Source organism: Carya illinoinensis, chromosome 3 (genome assembly GCF_018687715.1).
Source record: "Carya illinoinensis cultivar Pawnee chromosome 3, C.illinoinensisPawnee_v1, whole genome shotgun sequence".
NCBI lineage: Eukaryota > Viridiplantae > Streptophyta > Magnoliopsida > Fagales > Juglandaceae > Carya > Carya illinoinensis.
Window position 1 is genome coordinate 12930463 of NC_056754.1, and position 20935 is coordinate 12951397.

At 34.5% G+C, this 20935-nt stretch overlaps 2 protein-coding genes across 8 annotated transcripts; both read right to left on the bottom strand.

Moving 5' to 3' along the window:
• Positions 1–745: 745 nt before the first annotated feature.
• Positions 746–9374, bottom strand: LOC122303310 (acetyl-coenzyme A synthetase, chloroplastic/glyoxysomal). 6 transcript variants are annotated; one of them, XM_043115040.1, is made up of 20 exons: positions 8924–9374; positions 8739–8805; positions 8352–8604; positions 8056–8202; positions 7813–7968; positions 7496–7618; positions 7212–7380; positions 5966–6048; positions 5552–5653; positions 5392–5480; positions 5194–5284; positions 4410–4523; positions 3219–3295; positions 3058–3136; positions 2851–2919; positions 2553–2728; positions 2290–2346; positions 1960–2050; positions 1698–1796; positions 746–1153 (listed from the first exon to the last, which is right to left on the bottom strand). In XM_043115040.1, the coding sequence occupies exons 3-20, from the start codon at positions 8553–8555 to the stop codon at positions 968–970; spliced, it is 2112 nt and encodes a 703-aa protein (XP_042970974.1). In that variant the 5' UTR covers positions 8556–8604; positions 8739–8805; positions 8924–9374; the 3' UTR covers positions 746–967. The 6 variants fall into 6 exon arrangements, with proteins under 6 accessions (XP_042970974.1, XP_042970972.1, XP_042970971.1 ...); XM_043115038.1 differs by having other exon boundaries at positions 8352–8658; XM_043115037.1 differs by having other exon boundaries at positions 8352–8805.
• A 1684-nt stretch (positions 9375–11058) lies between these two features.
• LOC122303313 (F-box protein At3g07870-like) lies at positions 11059–19822 on the bottom strand. Of its 2 annotated transcripts, XM_043115044.1 has the most exons (3): positions 18447–19820; positions 11456–11495; positions 11059–11300 (listed from the first exon to the last, which is right to left on the bottom strand). In XM_043115044.1, the coding sequence occupies exons 1-2, from the start codon at positions 19724–19726 to the stop codon at positions 11486–11488; spliced, it is 1290 nt and encodes a 429-aa protein (XP_042970978.1). In that variant the 5' UTR covers positions 19727–19820; the 3' UTR covers positions 11059–11300; positions 11456–11485. The 2 variants fall into 2 exon arrangements, with proteins under 2 accessions (XP_042970978.1, XP_042970977.1); XM_043115043.1 differs by lacking the exons at positions 11059–11300; positions 11456–11495 and adding an exon at positions 17615–17838 and having other exon boundaries at positions 18447–19822.
• Positions 19823–20935: the final 1113 nt, after the last annotated feature.

Genomic DNA, 20935 nt, shown 5'->3' on the forward strand with positions numbered 1-20935 from the left:
ATCCTTTTTTGTGCGAATTGCAATACTAGTGTAGCTTGCAACCTCTTTCAACTATGTATCACAAAGGTCTTCCGCCGTGAACGCCTAACATTGGTCAATCCAAAAACATTTTGGAGACGCAGAACGAGGGTTAAGAAGAGAACCCTTAGGGAGATCAGAGATGAAGTGAGAGTACATACGATGAAAATCAGATTATATGAATTCGGTTCACATTCAATTTTTTAATTAAATAAGCTTGGTCGTAAGCATAAAATAATAATCAATTATTAAACAATACAATTTGTATAAATTGTGATACAAGTTAAAAATTGTAATACACAGATAATAACAATAAAATGTTATATACATGTAAATATTATATGCATACAAGATATTATATATGAAATATCAGTACATGTGAAAAACTTGGGACATTAACATACGGGTAATTTATAAAAGTTAAAAATTAAAAAATAAATACAAATTGTATATTGTATTAGTATACTTTATTTGATTTATATTTATTATCTCATTTACATATGATATAAAGATTTTTATTTATTTTCTAAAATGAGAAAACAAGTTTAAAAAAAATTCTTGAGTCGAGCTTGTTTAATAACTCAACTCAATTACAACTAGAGCTTTGAGCTGAGTTGGGGCTGAATTTTTAACAAATCAATTCAAGCTCAAGCTGAATTTTCGAGTCCCCAACTCTTGTATGAGCCTGAACTCAACTCTTATTTTGGAGTATTCAACTCAAACACAATAATCCAACCCAGTAAATAACACTGATAAATTAGTGTCTCACATGTTTCCAAAATGTGTTTTTTATTTATTTAAAAAAGGCAATATAACATATATGGAGAAAAACAGAAAGGTTATGGAATTCTTTCTTCTATTGCTCAAATTAGCTATTATTAGTACGAGCCTATAGCGGGACTGAATATTGTGCTGATGGAGGTACCTCCCATAATGCAGTTGAGGAACTTTAGCGATCAGCAAGTTCAATTAGCTGTTCGACCACATTTGGATCTGCAAGCGTGCTAGTATCTCCAAGCTCATCTAACTGCCTGGCAGCAATTTTTCTCAGGATCCTCCTCATTATTTTTCCGCTCCTCGTTTTTGGAAGGCCAGGTGCCCAATGGATTTTGTCAGGTGCAGCAAAGGCCCCTATCTGAAAAATTGAACAGGTATGAAACATCAGAATACAAGCCCTCTCTTAGGTGGCTGTCATAACTCAGGTTTAATCAATGATCATCACAGTTGATTGTCTAGAACGAAATCAGTACCAAGTAACTGTTTGGGGCAGGGTGCTGCACCTGATAACTAATACTAATTATTGGAGACATGATCTTGACCAGTAAACCATGAAATGGGGTGAATGTATTGGAAGCATAAAATCCCAGTCGATCGATAATAAACTGGCCAGGAAAGAGCTTCAATATTTTTTTTTAATGGGCATGAGCTTCAATATTTTACCACAGTAAGGTATGAACTACCAGTTTTTGATGAAAAATAAGTAGAGGCATTATGCTTTGTAAACAAATAGCCGTGTTCTTTCATTAGATCTAGGCATTGAGAGAATTCAGCCAGGTAAACCACAAGGGGTTTTCCAAAATTCAGTAACACCATATAGGGATGATTGCGCCAATTAGGTAAGTGTGTGTTTGAAAACTTTTATGTCATACGAAACAAAGTTCATTGGGCTAGATACAGACCTGGCTCCGGACTGCATGTACGAGGCTTTTCCGGAGTTCCTCACTGTAATCAACTCCATCCACTAGAGTCACAAATGCATAAATACCCTGTCCTTTAACCTACAGCAACAAGGATAGTAATTGGTTCAGACATACTTGGTACTAGCATCTGCACCTGTAACCAACATTAAAGTTGTGAAATGCACCAATCAAGCTGCCTCTCTTCCTCTCTCTCTCTCTCTCAAACCAACGACCACCAACACACTCAAGCACAGAGGCATACCTCATGCTCCACACCGACCACAGCAGCTTCTGCACATTGGGGATGGGAGACAAGAGCAGATTCCACTTCTGCTGTGCCAATGCGATGTCCACTGCATGTGTTTTCAAACTATCAGACAGGCAGTTTAAAGAGCTTGCGTGGTTTTCTTCTTAACAACAGAAAGCTCGATATTTGGGATCAAAATATGCATATTTTACTGAAATGTGTCAAAATCAATAAATTATAATCCTGCATGTGCATATATAACGCATATATAACGCACAAATTTCACATGCTTGTCCAAAATATGAAGGGGGTTCAAGAGGAAAACTTATGGAATCCAAAAGGTACCTAACATTGATAACATCATCAACTCTTCCAGTAAGCCAGTGGTATCCATCCTTGTCCCTGAAACATATATGTTTTTTTTTAATCACTTGTCCCTGAAACAAATATGTAGATAGCTTACCATGATCATCTCAACTTATTTGCATGTCTCATGCCTTCCTTTACAGATTGACCCAATCCAATATAATAGATCAAGATCCTCAAAACGGAATATTTTATCATGCAGCCACTGATAAAATGACAAATAAGTGGTCGTAATAACTTACCTGCTGCAGCCATCACCACTGAAATAATAGCCAGGGAACGGCTTGAAGTATGTTGTCTCGTATCTTTCATGATCACCATAAAGTGTACGGAATGCCCCTGGCCATGAGCTTTTAACACATAGGTACCCATTGCACTCGCCTTCAATCTCAACACCCTTCTCATCTACTATGACAGGCTGAAATTCCAACCAATGAGACAATGATGGCAAAGCATAAATTAATAATAAAAAAAAAAAAGTCAAACTTATATGTTAGATGTTAGATGATAGCATCCATATATAAGTTTTGCATGAAAAACCTGAACCCCAAAGAAAGGAAAAGTAGCAGAACCAGGCTTCTGAGGCCAAGCACCAGGCAACGGAGTCATCTGCCAGGTGAAAACCAAAAACATTTTAAAAACAGAAGGATGGCAACATTAGCTCGCCCATATCAACAGATATTACTGCCAGAAAAAATGCCCAATGCCTGCCACAAAATAAGACTTAAAGAAAGGAATCTAAAATACCATGAAGCCACCAGTTTCAGTTTGCCACCACGTGTCAGATATAGGGCACCTTGAATCTCCAACTACATTGAAAAACCACCTGAGAGAGTGGAAAGTCTTTTAATTGTTTTTGTACTAAGAAAAGTATTTTGGAATCATAAAAATAAGACAGTGCTGATGACCTCCATGCACTTGGATTAATAGGCTCTCCCACACTTCCAAGAACCCGCAAGGATTTCCTTGAGTACTGGGTAACATACTGCAAAATTGAAATGGTTCAAATTACTACTTGAGTTATAAAATTTTAACAGCACCAGAACTTGTGACTCTCTCTCTCTCTCTCTCTCTCTCTCTCTCTCTCTCTCTCTCTCTCTCAGAGCAAGGAGTTTCGAGGTATTATAACTAACATTTACCATATATAATTATATTTAAAATTATCCTCCCTCTGTCAATTTAAATCAAGCATGACTACTCATAAAAGGTAAAAACATGGCAATCTTCCTAAACTATGTTTAAATTTGTATTAGAGGCGGCACGATTAATCACAATCTACTTTTCTTTAGAAAAGAAAGGTAAATGTAATGTAAGAAACTGAAGATTTATTAGTTTTCACTTTTAGAAACTGGAGATGTATTTTGTTACATCCCAAAAGAAAAGCAAGAAATTTAAATTGGAAAAGAGGGAGGATGATTCAATTGTTTGTTTCACCACATCTAAATCCAAAATATAAACAAGTGCAATATAAAGCCTAAAAAATGCCTAAAAAGGTTATTGGGAGAAAAATTATGTACCGTGAATCATTTTACCAATAATATGAACGTTACTATAGCTGTCATCATTCTTTACTGATTACTCACTAAGACTGACATATTACATGCACTTTACTAAAAGGCTATAAAACTTGCTTCCAAGAAATTTAGGACTCTTAATGTGAAAGAATGTGGAAAGAGGAAGTTTGACTGCTAGTAAGCAATCAATCATTAAAGATGTATATTAAAAAATTAATTACAAAAAACAGACTCAGAATTGACTCTTGGGCCAATGCTACAGCAAATGACAGAAATTCTTAAAATTACCATATGACCCTGACTCCTGAAATTAAAGAACTTAACGGAAGTAAAACCGGCAACATCTAAAAAAGACATAAAATGACACTCAAATTCATCCAAAATTATCATGTTGGGTCTCTAGCAGGCTAGATTTTGTTCAGTCTTTGAGCATGTTTCTGCTTCTCTATTACATCAGAAACTTTGAACGCAGATTAAGCAAAATGACAAAGTATAATTTTGAAGCAACATGTAACCGGGAAAAGGAATTCTGAGCTGTATCACATTTTCAACTAGATTTTGTGTAAGGTGAGAAATATAGCTTACTTCATCACCATCACGCATGAGGGACCGCACCAACGTGGGTGCGGTGTAGAATATTGTGACCTTGTATTTGTCAACAATGTCCCAACAGCGGCCAGAATCAGGATAATTAGGAGCCTGCAGGTAATAGTAATACAGACAATTTGCTATTAAATTGCAAAACTGAAATTATGTATGACCTCTCCTAGTATTTCACAATGTGTGGACTCTTATACTAAATAGTTGAAGATAAAAAATATATATATAAATATATATATATTTTTTCCTTTATCATTAATACTACCGTTTACTTATCAAAAAAAAAATATATATATATAAATGTTGAGATTTTTTTCATTATAGGGTTCCGTTTAAGATTTTGCTCTTCAATCTCATCAAGGTGTCTTACGCAAGCCAAAATAACATCATGAATGCACCCAAAGCCCTATAGCTCATAGGGCTCTCAGGTATCTTCCACTCACCAATACAAACTATTGGTGTCTGAGTCTCAAATCGAACTGTTATTCATGATGGGTGACACTTAGGTCTCATAAAATAGTGTTGTGTAATGAGCCAAAGTGTCTTAAAAAATTTTGGCTTTTCACAGATCTGTAGATGCGACATCAGGGAAAAAATATATTAAGAGATCAAATAACACGGAACTTAAGTTTAGATGCCAAACACATTTGACCAATGTGCCAAGTTGTTAAATTCCCAAGTTCCTGGGCCATACTGAAAGCAGGGGTTGATTTATATGCATCCATTTAATGTACTTTCTAAATTCTTAATCTTGAAGGTCATTTCATACCCCTTCATACACAACAACAGACGCGCCATTTAGCAGCGGTCCATAAGTGACATAGCTGTGTCCAGTAATCCAACCACAGTCAGCTGTACACCTGAAATCGCAAACATATGTTGAGACAAAGTAAATATTAAAACTATACAGATCTTCCAAGTGAGGGACTTATTAGAGATACAAAGGATGAGCAGATTTCAAGGATACCAGTAGACATCAGATGGTTTGTAGTCAAATGCATACTTGAATGTTGTTGCAGTATACACCATATATCCTCCAGTTGTATGGAGAACGCCCTTCACAAACTTGTATTAGAACAAAAATCCGGAAAAGGACATGTCTTTATTAAACCATGTAACATAACTACCTTTGGCTTTCCAGTGCTCCCACTAGTATAGAGAAGAAAAAGTGGATCCTCTGAGTCAACCCACTCCGCCTCACAAGTAGTTGGATATTTAGGAACAACATCCTGAAACAGCATTACAAACCATCAATGAACCCAAAAAATAATTTCTTACATTTGCAATCATAATCAATTGAAAAAGAAAATGCCACAACTACCTGAGTCTATTGAGCAACATAGTATAAATTTGGATATGAAACCTCTTAATATTAAGCACAGGCATGAATTTAAAATAAATTAAGACATACCATTCTCCCTCCTCTCTAGGCATATTACAAATGCAATGATACAGGTTAGGGAATACAGCATGCACATTGTGAGTACAAGCAACACATACTTGATGAAAAATTGTATACAAGAAGAGTTAAGAAAACCAACCTGCCACCATATATCTCTTCCTTCTTTCCAATTAGTACTTTCTCTGTTCATTGCGGAATGGTTTTCATAGGCTAAGCTCACATCTGCCATAACAAGGAAACACATTTGTCCTCATGGAGAAAAGCAGATTGAGAGATGCTGGTAGAGAAGTTTCAATAAACAGGGAAGCAATTCTGGCATCCCAGGTGGGTTTCAGTCTTTAAGAGCAATCCAAACCCAAAGCCGTGGCTAAAATAGCTACTTTACCTTACCTCAACCAGGGCATGCGGAACTGCATGGAGACCAGAGGGGCCATGGCCCGCCTGGCCTCCAAACAAAATTAAACAAAAAAAATCATTTAACTCCAAATAAAAATTGAAAAATATGTTTTACCCTACCAGAAATTTGAAAAACCTCTTTAAGTTTCTCAAAAATATGAAAATTCTTTTCTAATTCCATCTATATTCTCGAGTCTTCACAAAAATATGAAAAAAAGTTTCTCTGTACTTTTAAAAATTTCACCTCCAAAATCTACAAAAAGAAATTAGATATAAATATACACTTAAAAAAAATCAAAATTCACACCTAAAAATTTTTAAAATTTGAAGATAAGAGTTTTCAAAACCCAAAATTTTGGCTTCTGAATCTTTGTGTGTTTTTAGTACTCAAAATTCTTCTATTTTTCCAAAGTTAAAAGGTGTCTTGTTTACACCTTAGCACTTCTTATTCCTATACCCTCCCCAAAGTCTCTTCAATAGGTTTATTTTCCTCCTCCACGAAAATAAATCCTTAAACATGGATTATGATGTGATTTTTTCCTTTTATTCAAATTGAAAATCTTAATCTTAATACGACCAATCATAAAGTTTGATAAAAAAAAAAAAAATTGTATTTGGCCCCCCAAAGCCAAATTTCTAGCTTCACCACTGAAACCGGGCAATAATAAACCTTTGCCATATGTTGTCCTTGTATCACATGGTATTCCATTTTTATAAAATTCCATGGTCACAACTTATAAAGATCGAACAAACTCAACATATTACTGAATTTAAGAATTATGGGGAAAAATTATTATGTGGAAAAAATAAAATGTGGAAAGGATTAGCGGCTCCATATCATGTGGGTGATCAGGTTAATTTATGCCAATCAAGTGTGTCAATTGAGACACAAATCTTGATTAACAGAGTGTATGACCCCTTTTTTCAGATGCATGTTCCTGAAGATTAACCAACTTTGTGTTTAAATCACAAAGCAATTATTTTCCCACCTACAGAGACATTATTTCGAGCTGCTTCAATGAGGGCAGCATCAACTATGTCTTTGAGGTGGATAACCTTCGAGCCCCTTTTGACAGCATTGCAAGTAATCACAACCTTTGGTTTGCAGTCCACGATTCTCTGGGCAAGAGATTCTGCAGAAAATCCAGCAAATACAACCTGAAGAATAACAAGTTGTCAGAGATTTTTTATGCAAAAAATTGAGAAAAATGTTATCAAATTAGAAAAAGGAAAAGGTGAAGTGTGAAGTGGAAGTCGTGATGTTATTCAGTACCGAGTGAACAGCACCAATGCGAGCGCATGCGAGCATTGCAATGGGAAGTTCCACGAGCATTGGCAAATAAATCACGACGGCATCACCCTTTTTGACACCAATATCTTTCAAGTAGTTTGCAAGCTGCGGAAGAAATGAGATCTAATTTATATACCAAACTTCTTTAGCTATTAAGCCAATCAGAGACTAAAGACCTGATATGTTATTATTTTCTATATATGTTCAGTGCTCTCTCCCTTGTTTACTTCTTCTTTGGGGTTTATATATGCGAGTGTGGGAGAGTTTGTACGTGCGTATAAGGGATGTTAAAAATTGACCTGACAAACGTTTTGGAGAAGCTGGCTGTATGTTAAAGTGCCATCAACACCAGGTTCGTTTCCTTCCCAGTAAAGGGCAATTTTGTCCCCAAGTCCAGCTTCAACATTTTTATCTAAGCAATTGTAGCAAATATTGGTGACACCGCCCTTGAACCACTGAAAGAAAAAGACAAATCAAAGACTGGTATAAGGCAGAAACTTTTAAAAGAGAAGGGAAGAATAAATCGCAAAGTAAAATAAGACCTCAATTTTGATTTTGCCTTTCCTGACGTCGAGGTTCTCAGAGTAGACTTGTTGGCCCCATTTCTCTTTCCAATAGAACTCAGATGATGCGATATCGGACCAAAATCCAGCAGGGTCCTCGATCGATCTTTTATACATCTCCAAATACTGCCAACATAAAAAGAAATGAATGCATATTATATATATATATATATATACAGCTGAATGTTAACAGAAGGGGAAAAAAATGGAGAAAATCAGAGGAATAAGAAGATAATGAATAATGTAGGGAGAACGAAAGAGAGTAAGCGGGGTACCTTCTCGGGGGAAGAAACGAGTGCCTGTCCAGAGAATTCCTCACTGGGAAAGACAAGATCATTCTCTTCAGAAGCGAGGGATTCGCCCAAAATGACAGCGTTCAAACGAGAAATGTTTCCGGCGCCGGACGGCAGAATTTTCATCGATTCAACATGGCGCAGGTGATAGGACGTCTTGAGAATCTTGCGAGGAGACGAGTCCATTACGACGCTTCCACAACCCGATCTCCCGATTCTGCCGCCGGTGTCAAATCTGGACGGCCAATAACTAACTTTACAAGCTGTCGTTTTGCTCGGCAGAGGAGTACTAAGAGGACAAGTACTGAATTTAGAAGAGGAGAATAATGGGAGTTGATTAAACGAGGAATATACGGAGAAATCGGGTACCGGAGGAGGAGAACCAGCAGCCACAACCAAGACGTTATTATGGAACAAGTTAGAGAGAGTAACCATCCTGTTGTTTGACCAGCCCACCATATATCAATTCACCATTACACAAATTTTCAAGAATAGATAATAATATATATATTCTTAATATTATTATAATTATTTTACAAATAAAAAAAACCAACCTTTGACTGGGCTTTCATATATCAGGCAGCCTGTCTTCAATACAAAATAGGGATTCTTTCTTCAAGTTATACCGATTCCAAAAGTCAGACTTTCCGGAAGCAAACGAATCAAGATGACGATTTCCAATAATAATTAATTATTTCATTTAAATAATAATAATTAAAAAAAAAAGTATAAGAAGAGTATTAAGTAGGGTTTGAAGATCGAAACAGGGAGAGGAAGATAAGAATTTGGAGTAGGGAGTAGGATGGCTAGACTCAGTCAGAGTATTAAAACTCGATCGGTATCCTCGAGCTCATGGTGGCTGCTGGATAGATTACAAGAAGAGTAGTACACACGCTATTAGTTTTGGAAGGATGATCAACAATTTCCTGTTCAGAACTACCAAATACGAATACCGAATATCCGATGCGCGGGCTCTGCGTTCGGAGCTCTATCTCAAGTTCTGGTATTCTTTGGTCATATAAAAATCTTATTTTAAACATAACATTTTTATTTTATTATTATAATTTTTTTAAATTTTCATATAAAATATAATAAATAATTTAATTTTTTTTCTATTTTTTTAAATTTTAAAATAATAATAATATTAAAATATAATATTTTAATATTTAATCTTAAAATTTAAAATTTTCATCTAAAAATTTTCAATAGTCAAGCAAAAAGGTAATTAAAAAAAATAATTTATTATCATTCTTTCAACATTTTTTAATATGACATTAATGGATAGATTTATAAATAAAATATAATAAATAAATTTAATTATTTAATATTGCGTTGTGAGGTGAGGTGGTAGAAGATCGATCCTCCTTAATTTAACTATAACAATATTATATATAGTCGTGAAATTGTAAACGCAATATAATCACTTTAAAAAAAAATAGAGTCCACGATTAAAAAATTAACTTTTTTTATATAAATTCTATATTAATTTATTTTTTTAAAATAATTATATACTATTTACATAATTACGATTACAAATATCATTCATCTAACATTTATATTCCTCAAGACTTAAATGGCTGTCTTAATCGTTGACAATAGCAACAGAGATGCAGCCTATGTATTGAATTTACAATTAACCCTATATTAATTTTGGAAAAAGGGAGGGTGGGGGGCTAATCAGTCAAAAGTCAAACCACGTTTTCATAATTACTAAAGCACCAATAGGAGGGAGAAAAAGGGAAAATTAAGTCAAATGAATGCTTCGATTTTAATTTTTCTTGGTCAATAAGGACAAAGGTGGCGCATCATTGCTCACACGTGGCTTGAGCAGGATACGAGAGATACAATCTGTTTTAAACCTGGGGACAAAAATAAGAAAAAATCTAACCTCCATCACTTGTCTCATCACCTCATGATGCATCATTAGATAATAAGTTTACAAATAAAATATAAATATTACATCATAAAATAATAAGATTATGATAAAAATTAAAATAATAAATAATATTATTCCGAAAACAAAGCAAAATAATAAAAGAGAAAACTATGGACCAAGGGGGAAAAGTTGGAGTTAAAGTAGATCATATGAACTTTAGGGAAAGTAGATCGGATCCGACATTTGTTCTTCCCTCCTCTCCCAAGGCACAGGGGAGGAGATTTGATGGAGGGAGATATGGGAAAAGCTCTTACTTTTAAGAGCAAAATATCTCAAACTCTTCTTAATTCATTTCAATTATCTCATCTAATTATTATAATTTTTAAATTTTAATACAAAATATAATAAATAATTTAATTTTTTTAAATTTTAAAATAATAATAATATTACAAAATAATATTATAATAATATTTTATTTAATTTTTAACTTTCATCTCAATTCAATTCAACTCAACTCAATATCTAAACAGGGTGTTCACCTCCGTTGTTGGCTTAGAAAAAGGAAGAAAATTACTACTCCTAGTACTAGCTATCCAAAAGATAAACGGACAGCAACCTTAAAAATGCCTTGCTCCCGCGTGAAAGAAGCCCAAAGAGAGAATTGGGCTTTGCGCCCTCTTTTATTTTATTTCTATAGCAACTACCTTCCAAGCAGCTTTAGGATTCGTTTCATCATTCATGCCAGCACATGAATGATAGAGTGAATCTATTGGTAACCATGGAAGTATGCATTATGAAAAAGAGAATGTGAAAAGAGTTGAAAATAGGAGTTTTACTGTAAAATAAAGCACATATCCAGCATGAGCAAGCAGGCTGTAAATGATTGTTTGCACTTGGCCCCAGAAGCTGGACTAACATCCAAGCCAAGTATTTTAACAGAAGGTCTTCTCCCCAAAAATTATTCAAATTAAGTTTTTTCTTTGTATTATTCAAAATATGAAGATGCTGTAGATTTCATCTGCCCATCAGAAGCTGATATTTTCCATAATTTCTACCTGCATTATAGAAAGGCAACTTTAAGAATTATGAAACAAATATAATAACAAGCAGAATGAAAAAAAATACAAAATTTCACAATGGTACATCATTAAATAGTAAAAATGGGCATTTTATCCAGAAAAACTAGAGTAAATTTTCATAGTATCAGTACCTTCTTCAGGACTGAATCTTCCAATGACAATTAAAACATTCTGCAAAGACCAAAAGATTGATTAACATATCTTTATGACATTTATAGTTACCATAAAAAACATCAATATTAAGTTCTACATCATCTAGGTACAGTATCATAATCCATAGTGCAGCAGTAATAAGTAAATAATTGAAATTCACCAGCAACAGATTCTGAAGTATAACATATCCTTAGGATCTCGAATCGATAATACAGCCAAAATTTGTAAACTGAAAGCCCTCATCATGTAATTTTCAAGATCATAAGAAGAAAATATCCATTTAAGAAGATGATGCTAAAGTTCGAATCTCGAAAAAAGAAAAAAAAAAAAAACATAGTTTTAAATTGCATCTCAAATGCCAGCACTCATAGTCCGTTGTCTATACTAGGAAAAACTGCACACAAAATAACCAAATATAGAACAAGTAAATTTACCATTAACTGTAAAGTTCATAAGCATTTTCAAAAGAAGGCGGATCCATATATTTTCCTTTATTGTAACTTCTGTTGTCATGCATATATTGGAGTGTCGTGTAGCTTTTTAATTCACAGTTAAATCAAATGGATAATCCTATGGATTTTTTGTGGATAGAATTAGCAATGCAGGTAGCTCACCACAAATAGCATGAGAGCAAATAAATTAAACACACGATGGCTATACAAAGACTTTTACACAACAGATCCAGCTCATCCAATAAATTTGAAACAAAAAAATAAAAATAAAAATTCAAGAATTGCAAAGCTTTTTTTGATAGGTAGGCAAGAACTTTTATTGATAGCAATAGGCATAGCCCATGTCCATGGGTGTATACAAGAGAAACACCTAAGCAATTGCTAAGATTTCATATCAAAATGTGTGGCCTTAGCACAAGGTGAATGATAAATTGTCAAAAATAATGTGAAAATGTTTTTTGGAAAGTAAAGATCATGAGAAAATGTGGAAATCAAGAAGACGAAGGTTATGATTTTTCTCTTGCACTTCTTCCAGTAGTTAGAAAAATAAAACAATGACTTCTAGGAATTACCCTCTTCCAAATTTGACATTATATGAATGAAAAATCAACACCTAGAGAAACCTACAAGAATGAAGACACTTTTTTTTCATTAGGTGAAAGAATGAAGATAATATCATGATCTCATTGTAGGACCCTCTACATACAAAACAAACAATGTATACAGTGATCATGTACAACCAAAAACCATCATGGTTCTGGTTTAAAACATCGAAAAGCCTAGAAAAACCCATTCCCATAGCCCTTTCCTGGATTAGTTAAACAGTATGCAAGCCATTGGAAGTACATCGATAAAACGTCCTATGAGCCAATTATGTAACGTATAGTAAGTGCATCAATACACACAACATTCCACCATGGGATAGATCAAAATCAGCACAGCCCCAAACTACTGAAAATCAATCAGTCAGAGATTTACATGGCTTGAGAGAAATACTGGCTTATTCGGTAAAGTAACTATTATGAAGTTAGACTTTTCTGCATATGCCAAAATGGAAAAATAAACTGTTTGAAACATGTTAACTAATATGTACAGTGCATTAGTGCTAAACATCACCTTGTAGGAATTTGTTAAATATCGCTGTGCAATTATCTGAAATCTTCCCTTTCAAAGAACAGAGCAACAAACTTCATCTAAAATCAATTGAGAACAATAAAAGAGTCACAATTTTCAAGGGAACTCTAAAAACTGCATACACTTTGGTTTAGTTTAATAATGTTCATAGCAAAAACAAAAGGAAAATGAAATACCGAACTGAAAAATATCCTTGAATGGATTTATCACCATTCGAGGATATAAATGAAACTAGGCAGGTCTAAAGGTGGAAAGGCCCCCACAACAAGGTCGTTTGTATCACCATAGATAATTTTCCCGGAATGGAATACTCATCGACAAGAGTAGTGTAAGGCACTAGAAAAAGGAGAGGACTACACTCCCCCAAAGGGCAAGGAATTGGGTACTGCTCACCACTGCCTTGCCAATGTTACCAAGAATACAAGGCAGCTACTGAATCTCATAGGAAAGTATTTGTTACTCAAGATAGAAAGAGGGCTCTTAAATTATGGCACATTGGAGGTGCCTATTTAAAGGTCAGATGTGCACACAAAGTGATTCTTAAAAACAGATTTATGTGTGGGATCCTCCTGGTGGAAGGGGAGAAGAAATAAGTGCTTTTGGACAAGGCGAAAATCATTGGAACTAAGATAGAAGGCAACTCCTCATATCATGCATACTATTTGTCCCTATTACACTTGGCTGCCATGGGCACCAATTGTAGACAGATATTGAAGGAATTGTTTGGAAGCAGTTTTAGAGCACCTGAACATTTGAATGCTGAAGATTATATAGATGGAAAACTGATACAAAACCTCTTAATCTGAATGTTTGCCTATAAGAGATCTTTCCCCAATGTTGGTTGGAAGGACTTGAATTGAAAAAAACAAGTATCCGAACAGTCTTATATGTTATGGCCTGTTGTCAAAGGTAAGTCCCAGGAGTTTTTTGGCCAAAAAAGATGAGTTAAATTAATCCTGGTGTTTATTATGTTGGAAGAGCAGATGTAGGACAGTGAGTAAATCAGCGAGAAGAGCAGTCTACAATCAACTAAGTGGTCTAGACTCAAACCAAAGTTATTCATTAAAAAAAAAAGACACACCAAATTTTGTGAATTTAGTCTTTAAAAGTAAGTGGAAGAGAATCTGTTAAGGTTTATGACCCTGAAAGCTAGCAGGAGGTTCAAAACAAACTGCAGGATTTCTGTGAAAAGCAGCTATTTTTTGGGTTATAATTTAGACTCTAGCAATGCTTGAATCTGATTCATTTGCTTATATATGCAAATTGATAATCATTAGATTGCACTTTTAGTACATCAAATAATAAATACCCTTCTATATACTAAAGCATTTTTATATATAGAAAGTTGAGTGGTTGAGAGTTTTGGTCGACCAAATTATTAGATGGTTTCTTACTATAGAAAAAATTATTAGGCCCTGTTTGGTTAGCAGGTAAGATACTTTTATCTCATTTGGAGCTCTATGGATGAGATCATCTGGCTAACCAAACGACATTTCATTATTTGTATTTCATCTCTAAGTTTTGAAAACATCCCCTGATATAAAAAGTAAAAAGTGAAAATAAACAGGATAAAAACACAAAAAACCTTAAATGAACAGTGCAAATGATAGAAACAGTAAGCAAACAGTGCAAAACAGTAAGCTCACAGTTGCTATCCAAACAGTAGAACCCACCCTTTTTTCAAATCTCAAAAAGTAAAAACTATCTCACTTCATCTCACTATCCAAACACATTTTTTTACAAACCATCTCATCTCATCTTAACTAAAAAATCTCACTACTACTCAAAATATTTCATCTGAACTATGTAACCAAACAATACCTTAGAAGGTTGATAATTTAATTTGAGATTGAGTAATGCTACTCATTATCCCAATTTCTCACCATCCTCTCATCATCCTATGATATGTCATTAGATGATTGGAGACTATTTATTATATTTTACTTTGATGAGAACCTATTATCTAATGCCACATCATGGGATGATGAGAAGATGATGAGAAAATGGATGATGAATAGATTTTTTCTTTGATTTATGTATAAAATGAGTTTGGTCGATATATATATATATATTTTTTTTATGTCAGGGAACCTCTTTAAGGCAGGCCCTTCAGACCCACCCCTGCAGAGTAAACCCCGGTCTTGTGCACTGCACCCTCAATCGTCGATATATTACTCTCAATAAGAATTGATTTTGTAGTGTAAGAATTCTAAAATAGCTTGCAAAAACAATCAGCCCATAAATAATGACAGTTAGGCAATCACATAAATGAACTTTACATAAAAGCAAGTCAATAATACGTTAGGGCATTTTTTTCTTTCATTTTCTCTAAACAAAATATATATTTGTTCTTCAATAGACTAGCATATCAGGAGAAAAAAACAAATGAAGATAAATACAGCCAAAACAAGGAAAACATACTTCTTCACAAATTATTATTAACTACACAAACAAACAAAGCCATTTATCATTGAAACTGAGTGACGTCAGGCCATCATTTAAAGAAGAGTTGAAGTAAACCCAAACAAGAGTGGGATACAAAGCTAAAATGAACTTACTTAGAAACTTAAAAAAACTAAATGATCCCAACACCCATTATGAGATTCCCCCTCCCCCCAACACGCAGAAGAAAAGTCCAATAAAGTCTATACCCATTTTTAGAAGCCTTAGTGGGGTTTATTGATAGAAATTATAATGACTTCACAATGTTTAGGATCACCATCTTGATTGAATCACTAAAGTGCACATCAAGGTCTGTATTCTGAATTTTATTGAAAAAAAGGTGTGTGTTTTGAATGTTGTTCTCCCATAGAAGTTTGGAGGCAATGAAGATAAGGCACTTGATTTTCATAACAGTGAGGACGGCTATAACTTCTAGAATGCGCCAGAAAGATTTAGTAAGGGATATGTACATAAAGAGAGATCGATGTTATATTTGACTCCATTTATTTTAGGAAACAGAGACAATGCCAGAGAGAACTTTTTCTTGTATTAGAACCTTGTTGAAGATCATAAGAGAGAGAAGAAAACCTACAAATGGGAAGGCCATCCAAAAGGGCATGAGGAGATTGATACAAAGGCTTCCTGGAACACCCCAGTCCTATGTTGGGAATATGGATAGCCCACATAGAGTGGGTAGATTATTCAATTAGGCATGTATGCTAAAGTCCTACATTGGCTACTTACTAGGTGAAATTGGGCTTTATAAGTGATTTTAGGGAAGCTTCAAATTGATCAGTCTTTTCGGTGTTATAATGCAAACGTGGCTAGCACTTTCCTTGAGTCGTTATCCTTCGCTGATTCTACGTGCCAATGGTTTATATCGGATTGAAAACTCCACAACAGGAAAGGTGAGGCCAAGATTCTAAAGGTAACAAAATTTAATCCATACCATTAATCCAACCTAATCCAAACTTATTTGTCAATCCAAAAAGGGGGAGGTCAAGGTTCTAAAGGTAACAAAATCTAATACATGATACTATTAGTTCAACCTGATCCAAACCTATTAGTCAATCCTAATCCAACCCACAAATATTTTAGGGCTAGGTTATTATTGAAAATTAACTGAAGTGATTAAGTTGTTTATAGCATGAAATGAAAATCATTCATGCTAAAAGCTTTCTATATCCTCATTAATAAAGTTCTTGTTTACTGATAAAAATATAACTAAAAGCTTCTTATGTAGGTTTTGATTAACAATACAGTTCCTTACTTTATTTGTTACTTTTTTCGGATTTTGTCATTAAAATGTAAATTATCTAAATTTAATACTTAAAATGATCAATTATTTCATTCGGCCTTCAGTTCTAGTTTGTGTTACATGATAGATATTTTGATCGTGATTTTGGGATGATAAATTAATACTTTGCCACATACTAAACCATCTGGCTAAAGAAAAAGACTTAAACTACTTGAATTGAGTGAACAAGATTGTTATTTTTCAACCAATTTGTTAAGTGAACTCATTCAGTTACTATTGATAGACGATAGCTCAACCAAATCCTACCCAATCTTTTGCCATTCCTGGTCTCAGGATTCAAATGATTTCAAGTTTGACAACATGGCAGACTGCAGCAGTTTTATATTCTTATGCACCAATAGTTGCGCACTCGTGCATAATAAACCAACAAATGGCCCTTGTCACCTCAAACGGCTGAAAAAATTGTAAGGCCAGCAGAAAGCATCTCGAGATGTTATTATAGGACATGAATAAAGAGAAACATATAGAGCTGCTGATCGCTGTGCTTCTTGTACTGCATCCTTTGGCATGTAATCCCTCATCATTCTCCGATAAGGTTAAAGAGAACTTAAGAAGTTTGTACATAAATTGTAGTATTTGCTATTAATCAAATAAAAAGATTCCCTCCACAAATTTCTACCTGGTAGAATATCAAGATGATAAGACCATTCTAGATTTCCAAGATTTACAATCCCATTCATATTTTTCACATGCTCATAATCATGAAACTTCAGCAAATCCCCTACATCACATAACAAACCATGTTCCATATATACATGCCTAGTTACATTAGAGCAATATGCACAGCGCTCTTAAAAAATTTAACAACTCATGCGGACAATTGCTTATATGTTAAGTTCTTTTACATATAAAACTTATAAAAAAAAAGTTCTTTTTACATATAACAAAAATGGTTACAGAACTTCTTTTGTCTTTCATTTTCTTTACATAAAAAGGACGTATAATCTTAGTTACACTATGAAAGCAATACAACCAAAAGAAGATCAACACCACGGCTTGAAGATACATGCAAATTCTGCCAAACAAGCAAGTGAAACCAAGGCGAGATCATAAATATCGTGGCTTACAGATACTGATGAATTTTATTAACATAAAACAAATACACATAAATTCTGCCAGAACAAGGAAAACAAGCTTGATTACAATTGATGGTATAGTAAGCAGACCAAATGAAGTAATTTATCATTGAAGCCGAATATGGCAGGCCACCAAAATCTTAAATTTAATACCTATCTAGTTTAGACCTCGGCCAAATGATTCTATCGTCCGTGTCTTTTTTTAAATGTGCATCCTTGGTGTGAGTAAAAGATTGTACAAAATATTTTAGAAGATGAGTTTAATAAGATTTAAACCAACAATGAGGTATCATATATGCTTTTGGCCAATATCTACACACACAGGTTGAGTTTACACGGCCCCGGGTGGGACCTTGCATGGTCAATTTCAATTATTCACACAAAGTATGCAACTTGTTCAAGAAACTTAGATCATATGGATTGTTACCATTCAAATCGTCAAAGATTTTTTTAACAAATAAGCATAACAAATTTAGGGATAGCAGTCAGGTAGATGGCATTAGAATCTCAATTGAATAGACTGAATAGAAAGAGCTTGAGAATTTACCTGAATCTGGCATTAAACACATCTTCTCCACTTGCGAACTCACTAAGTGAAGAAAAGTTGGGAACATAAGGCAGCGCTTGAAAGTAATGTATTTTGTCAATTCTGTGATATTTGCAAGTACGATTCGCTCGATTGAAAGAAAACAGAGTTTTCTCATGATGTAAAATCAAGATGTCTCCATTGCCGAGCAACCCTACTATATGACAATGGGGTACGGAATACATAGGTATGTCGATCTGGACATCAATGGACCATTCCTTAGTCCAAGACGCTTGGACACCATATTCCTTCATTACCCAAACGTGAAAGCACCTACCATCATCATAAGGAAATTCAGCCAAGGTAAGACAGCCCCCCAGTACGCCCAGGCTCATACTTTGCCCCCCTGTCTTTAGAGATGAATCAAGGAGGGGAGGTGGTGGAACCGGTTGGAACTTCTCGTTCTCGACATCAAAGGAACGTATTAATAATTCAGGTATAGCACGGCCCCAGAGAAAATGAATAAATCCATTCAGAAAGGTAGTGTCACGCACGCTGCTGCGCACATCATACTTCATTAGAACACTCCTCCAACCTCCCTCCCTGCCAAGCGTGTACACATCAGTGGGCATTTTTTCATCAGCTGCATTCTCCTTGTTCACAAATATAACCACCTTGAACTTCCGGGCCTTGGGACAGAACCCAAGCCGCGGAGACACCCAATGCGGCAGGTTGGGCCTGATGGGTCTAACAATCACGAACTCGCCCGATATCGGGTTACATACATATAACCTCTCTGCCAACAGGTCCATGCGGAACGACTCGCACAGAAGAATCAAACCATTGCAAGAATCCACCAGACTGAGTTTGTTTTGGGGAGACAATTGAGTTTGAGTGTCAAACTTCACTCTATTGCTATAGTGACTAATACTAATAGCATGATTATTACTGTCAGATGCCTCGAGATCGACCGCGTAAAGGTAATGTTTAAGGATGTCGTTTTGAGGTTGGAGGATGATGCTGGAGGGCGCTCTTGCTCGATACATTTGGGCGAAGACAGGGTCTAAGAGAATACTGAGCCATGTTTTGCACACACACCTGCAACTGAATATGGTCTTGAAAGGCAGTCTCAAGAGAATGTCTGTGAGAATCATCAGGGGAAGCAGTGAGAGAGAGCTTTGGCCGGGCGTTTCGACCAGTGCTCCTCGCTGTTGTTCTTCTTGATCAGTTGCATTTCTCTTCTTCTTGCCGGATGCATGGGAATGGGATTTTGTCCTCCTGGTTTTGCTTCCTCTTGCCATGGAGAACGATGACTGTCGAGAGACGTTAGGGACTCAGGCTTCCAGGAAGAGAAATGGCTTCAAAAGGGAGACAGACAGGGAGAGTTGAGGTCACAGCATCCTTTAAAAATCTGCGCGCACAAAAGTGGTAGGTACACGTCAGATTTTGATCATGCACAATCCACGTAATAAATTTTTTACCAATTTTTAATCTTTTTTTTTTATAATTATTATTTTTATTTTTAAAATGTTAATATTTTTCATAAAATTATAAAAGAAATATATCAATGACAATTCTCGTGCTAAGTATGGTGCGACATAACACTCGTTGTACATGCAACTCGGCGGCAGTTTTGCCATCTTGGCTGGCTACGTTCCGTCCAACCCATTGGTAACGTTTCTGACGTATATACCTACGTATTAATTATAAAATATTTATCTTTTTTTTAAAATAAATAATAATCTTAAATATAATCTATTTAAAATAAATAATAACCTATATAGAATGACAAAACGTTTATTATAAAGAGATCTGTTATAGTTTATATAATTTTATATAATATATTATATTTATTTTATAATAAAAATAATATTAGAGTCTGACATATTATATCAAAATATAGTAATTTGTGAGTTTACTACTTTATTAAAAAACATATATAATATACATGTTTAGGAATTAGTTTGGAGGCAGGATTTTACAAACAAATGAATAAAATAATGTCCAAAAGATGTAAGAATGGAGGTGTCACGTATTAATAGAAATGTTCACAATCACGTATCAATGGCTTCCCACGTTAATAAGATAATCAGAAGTGACGAATGTTGTCGATGCCTTTTGGTTCGGTAGATTAATTATATATAAATCATTTTCTTTCGTAATAATAATTAGATTTTCGAAATTCTGAAAAAAGACAATGATTGAGATATTAATTATAAATTAAATTGAGTGTGGAGCACAGATAAAGGATTTGTATTCCTCTAAAATTTTTATATGAATAATTCTATATATAGTTGTAGAATATGTAAATGTCATGCAATCGTTTAAAAAAAAAAAGATTTACTATTAAAAAATTAAATTTTTTTCATGTAGATTCCATACTCACTTTTTTTAAAGAGATTTCACAATTTTTACACATTTTATAACTACAAATATCATTTTTCTTTTTATATTAACTAGTGCTACCTACGTGGATTCAATTACGTAATTGAGATGCAAATCCAACAACA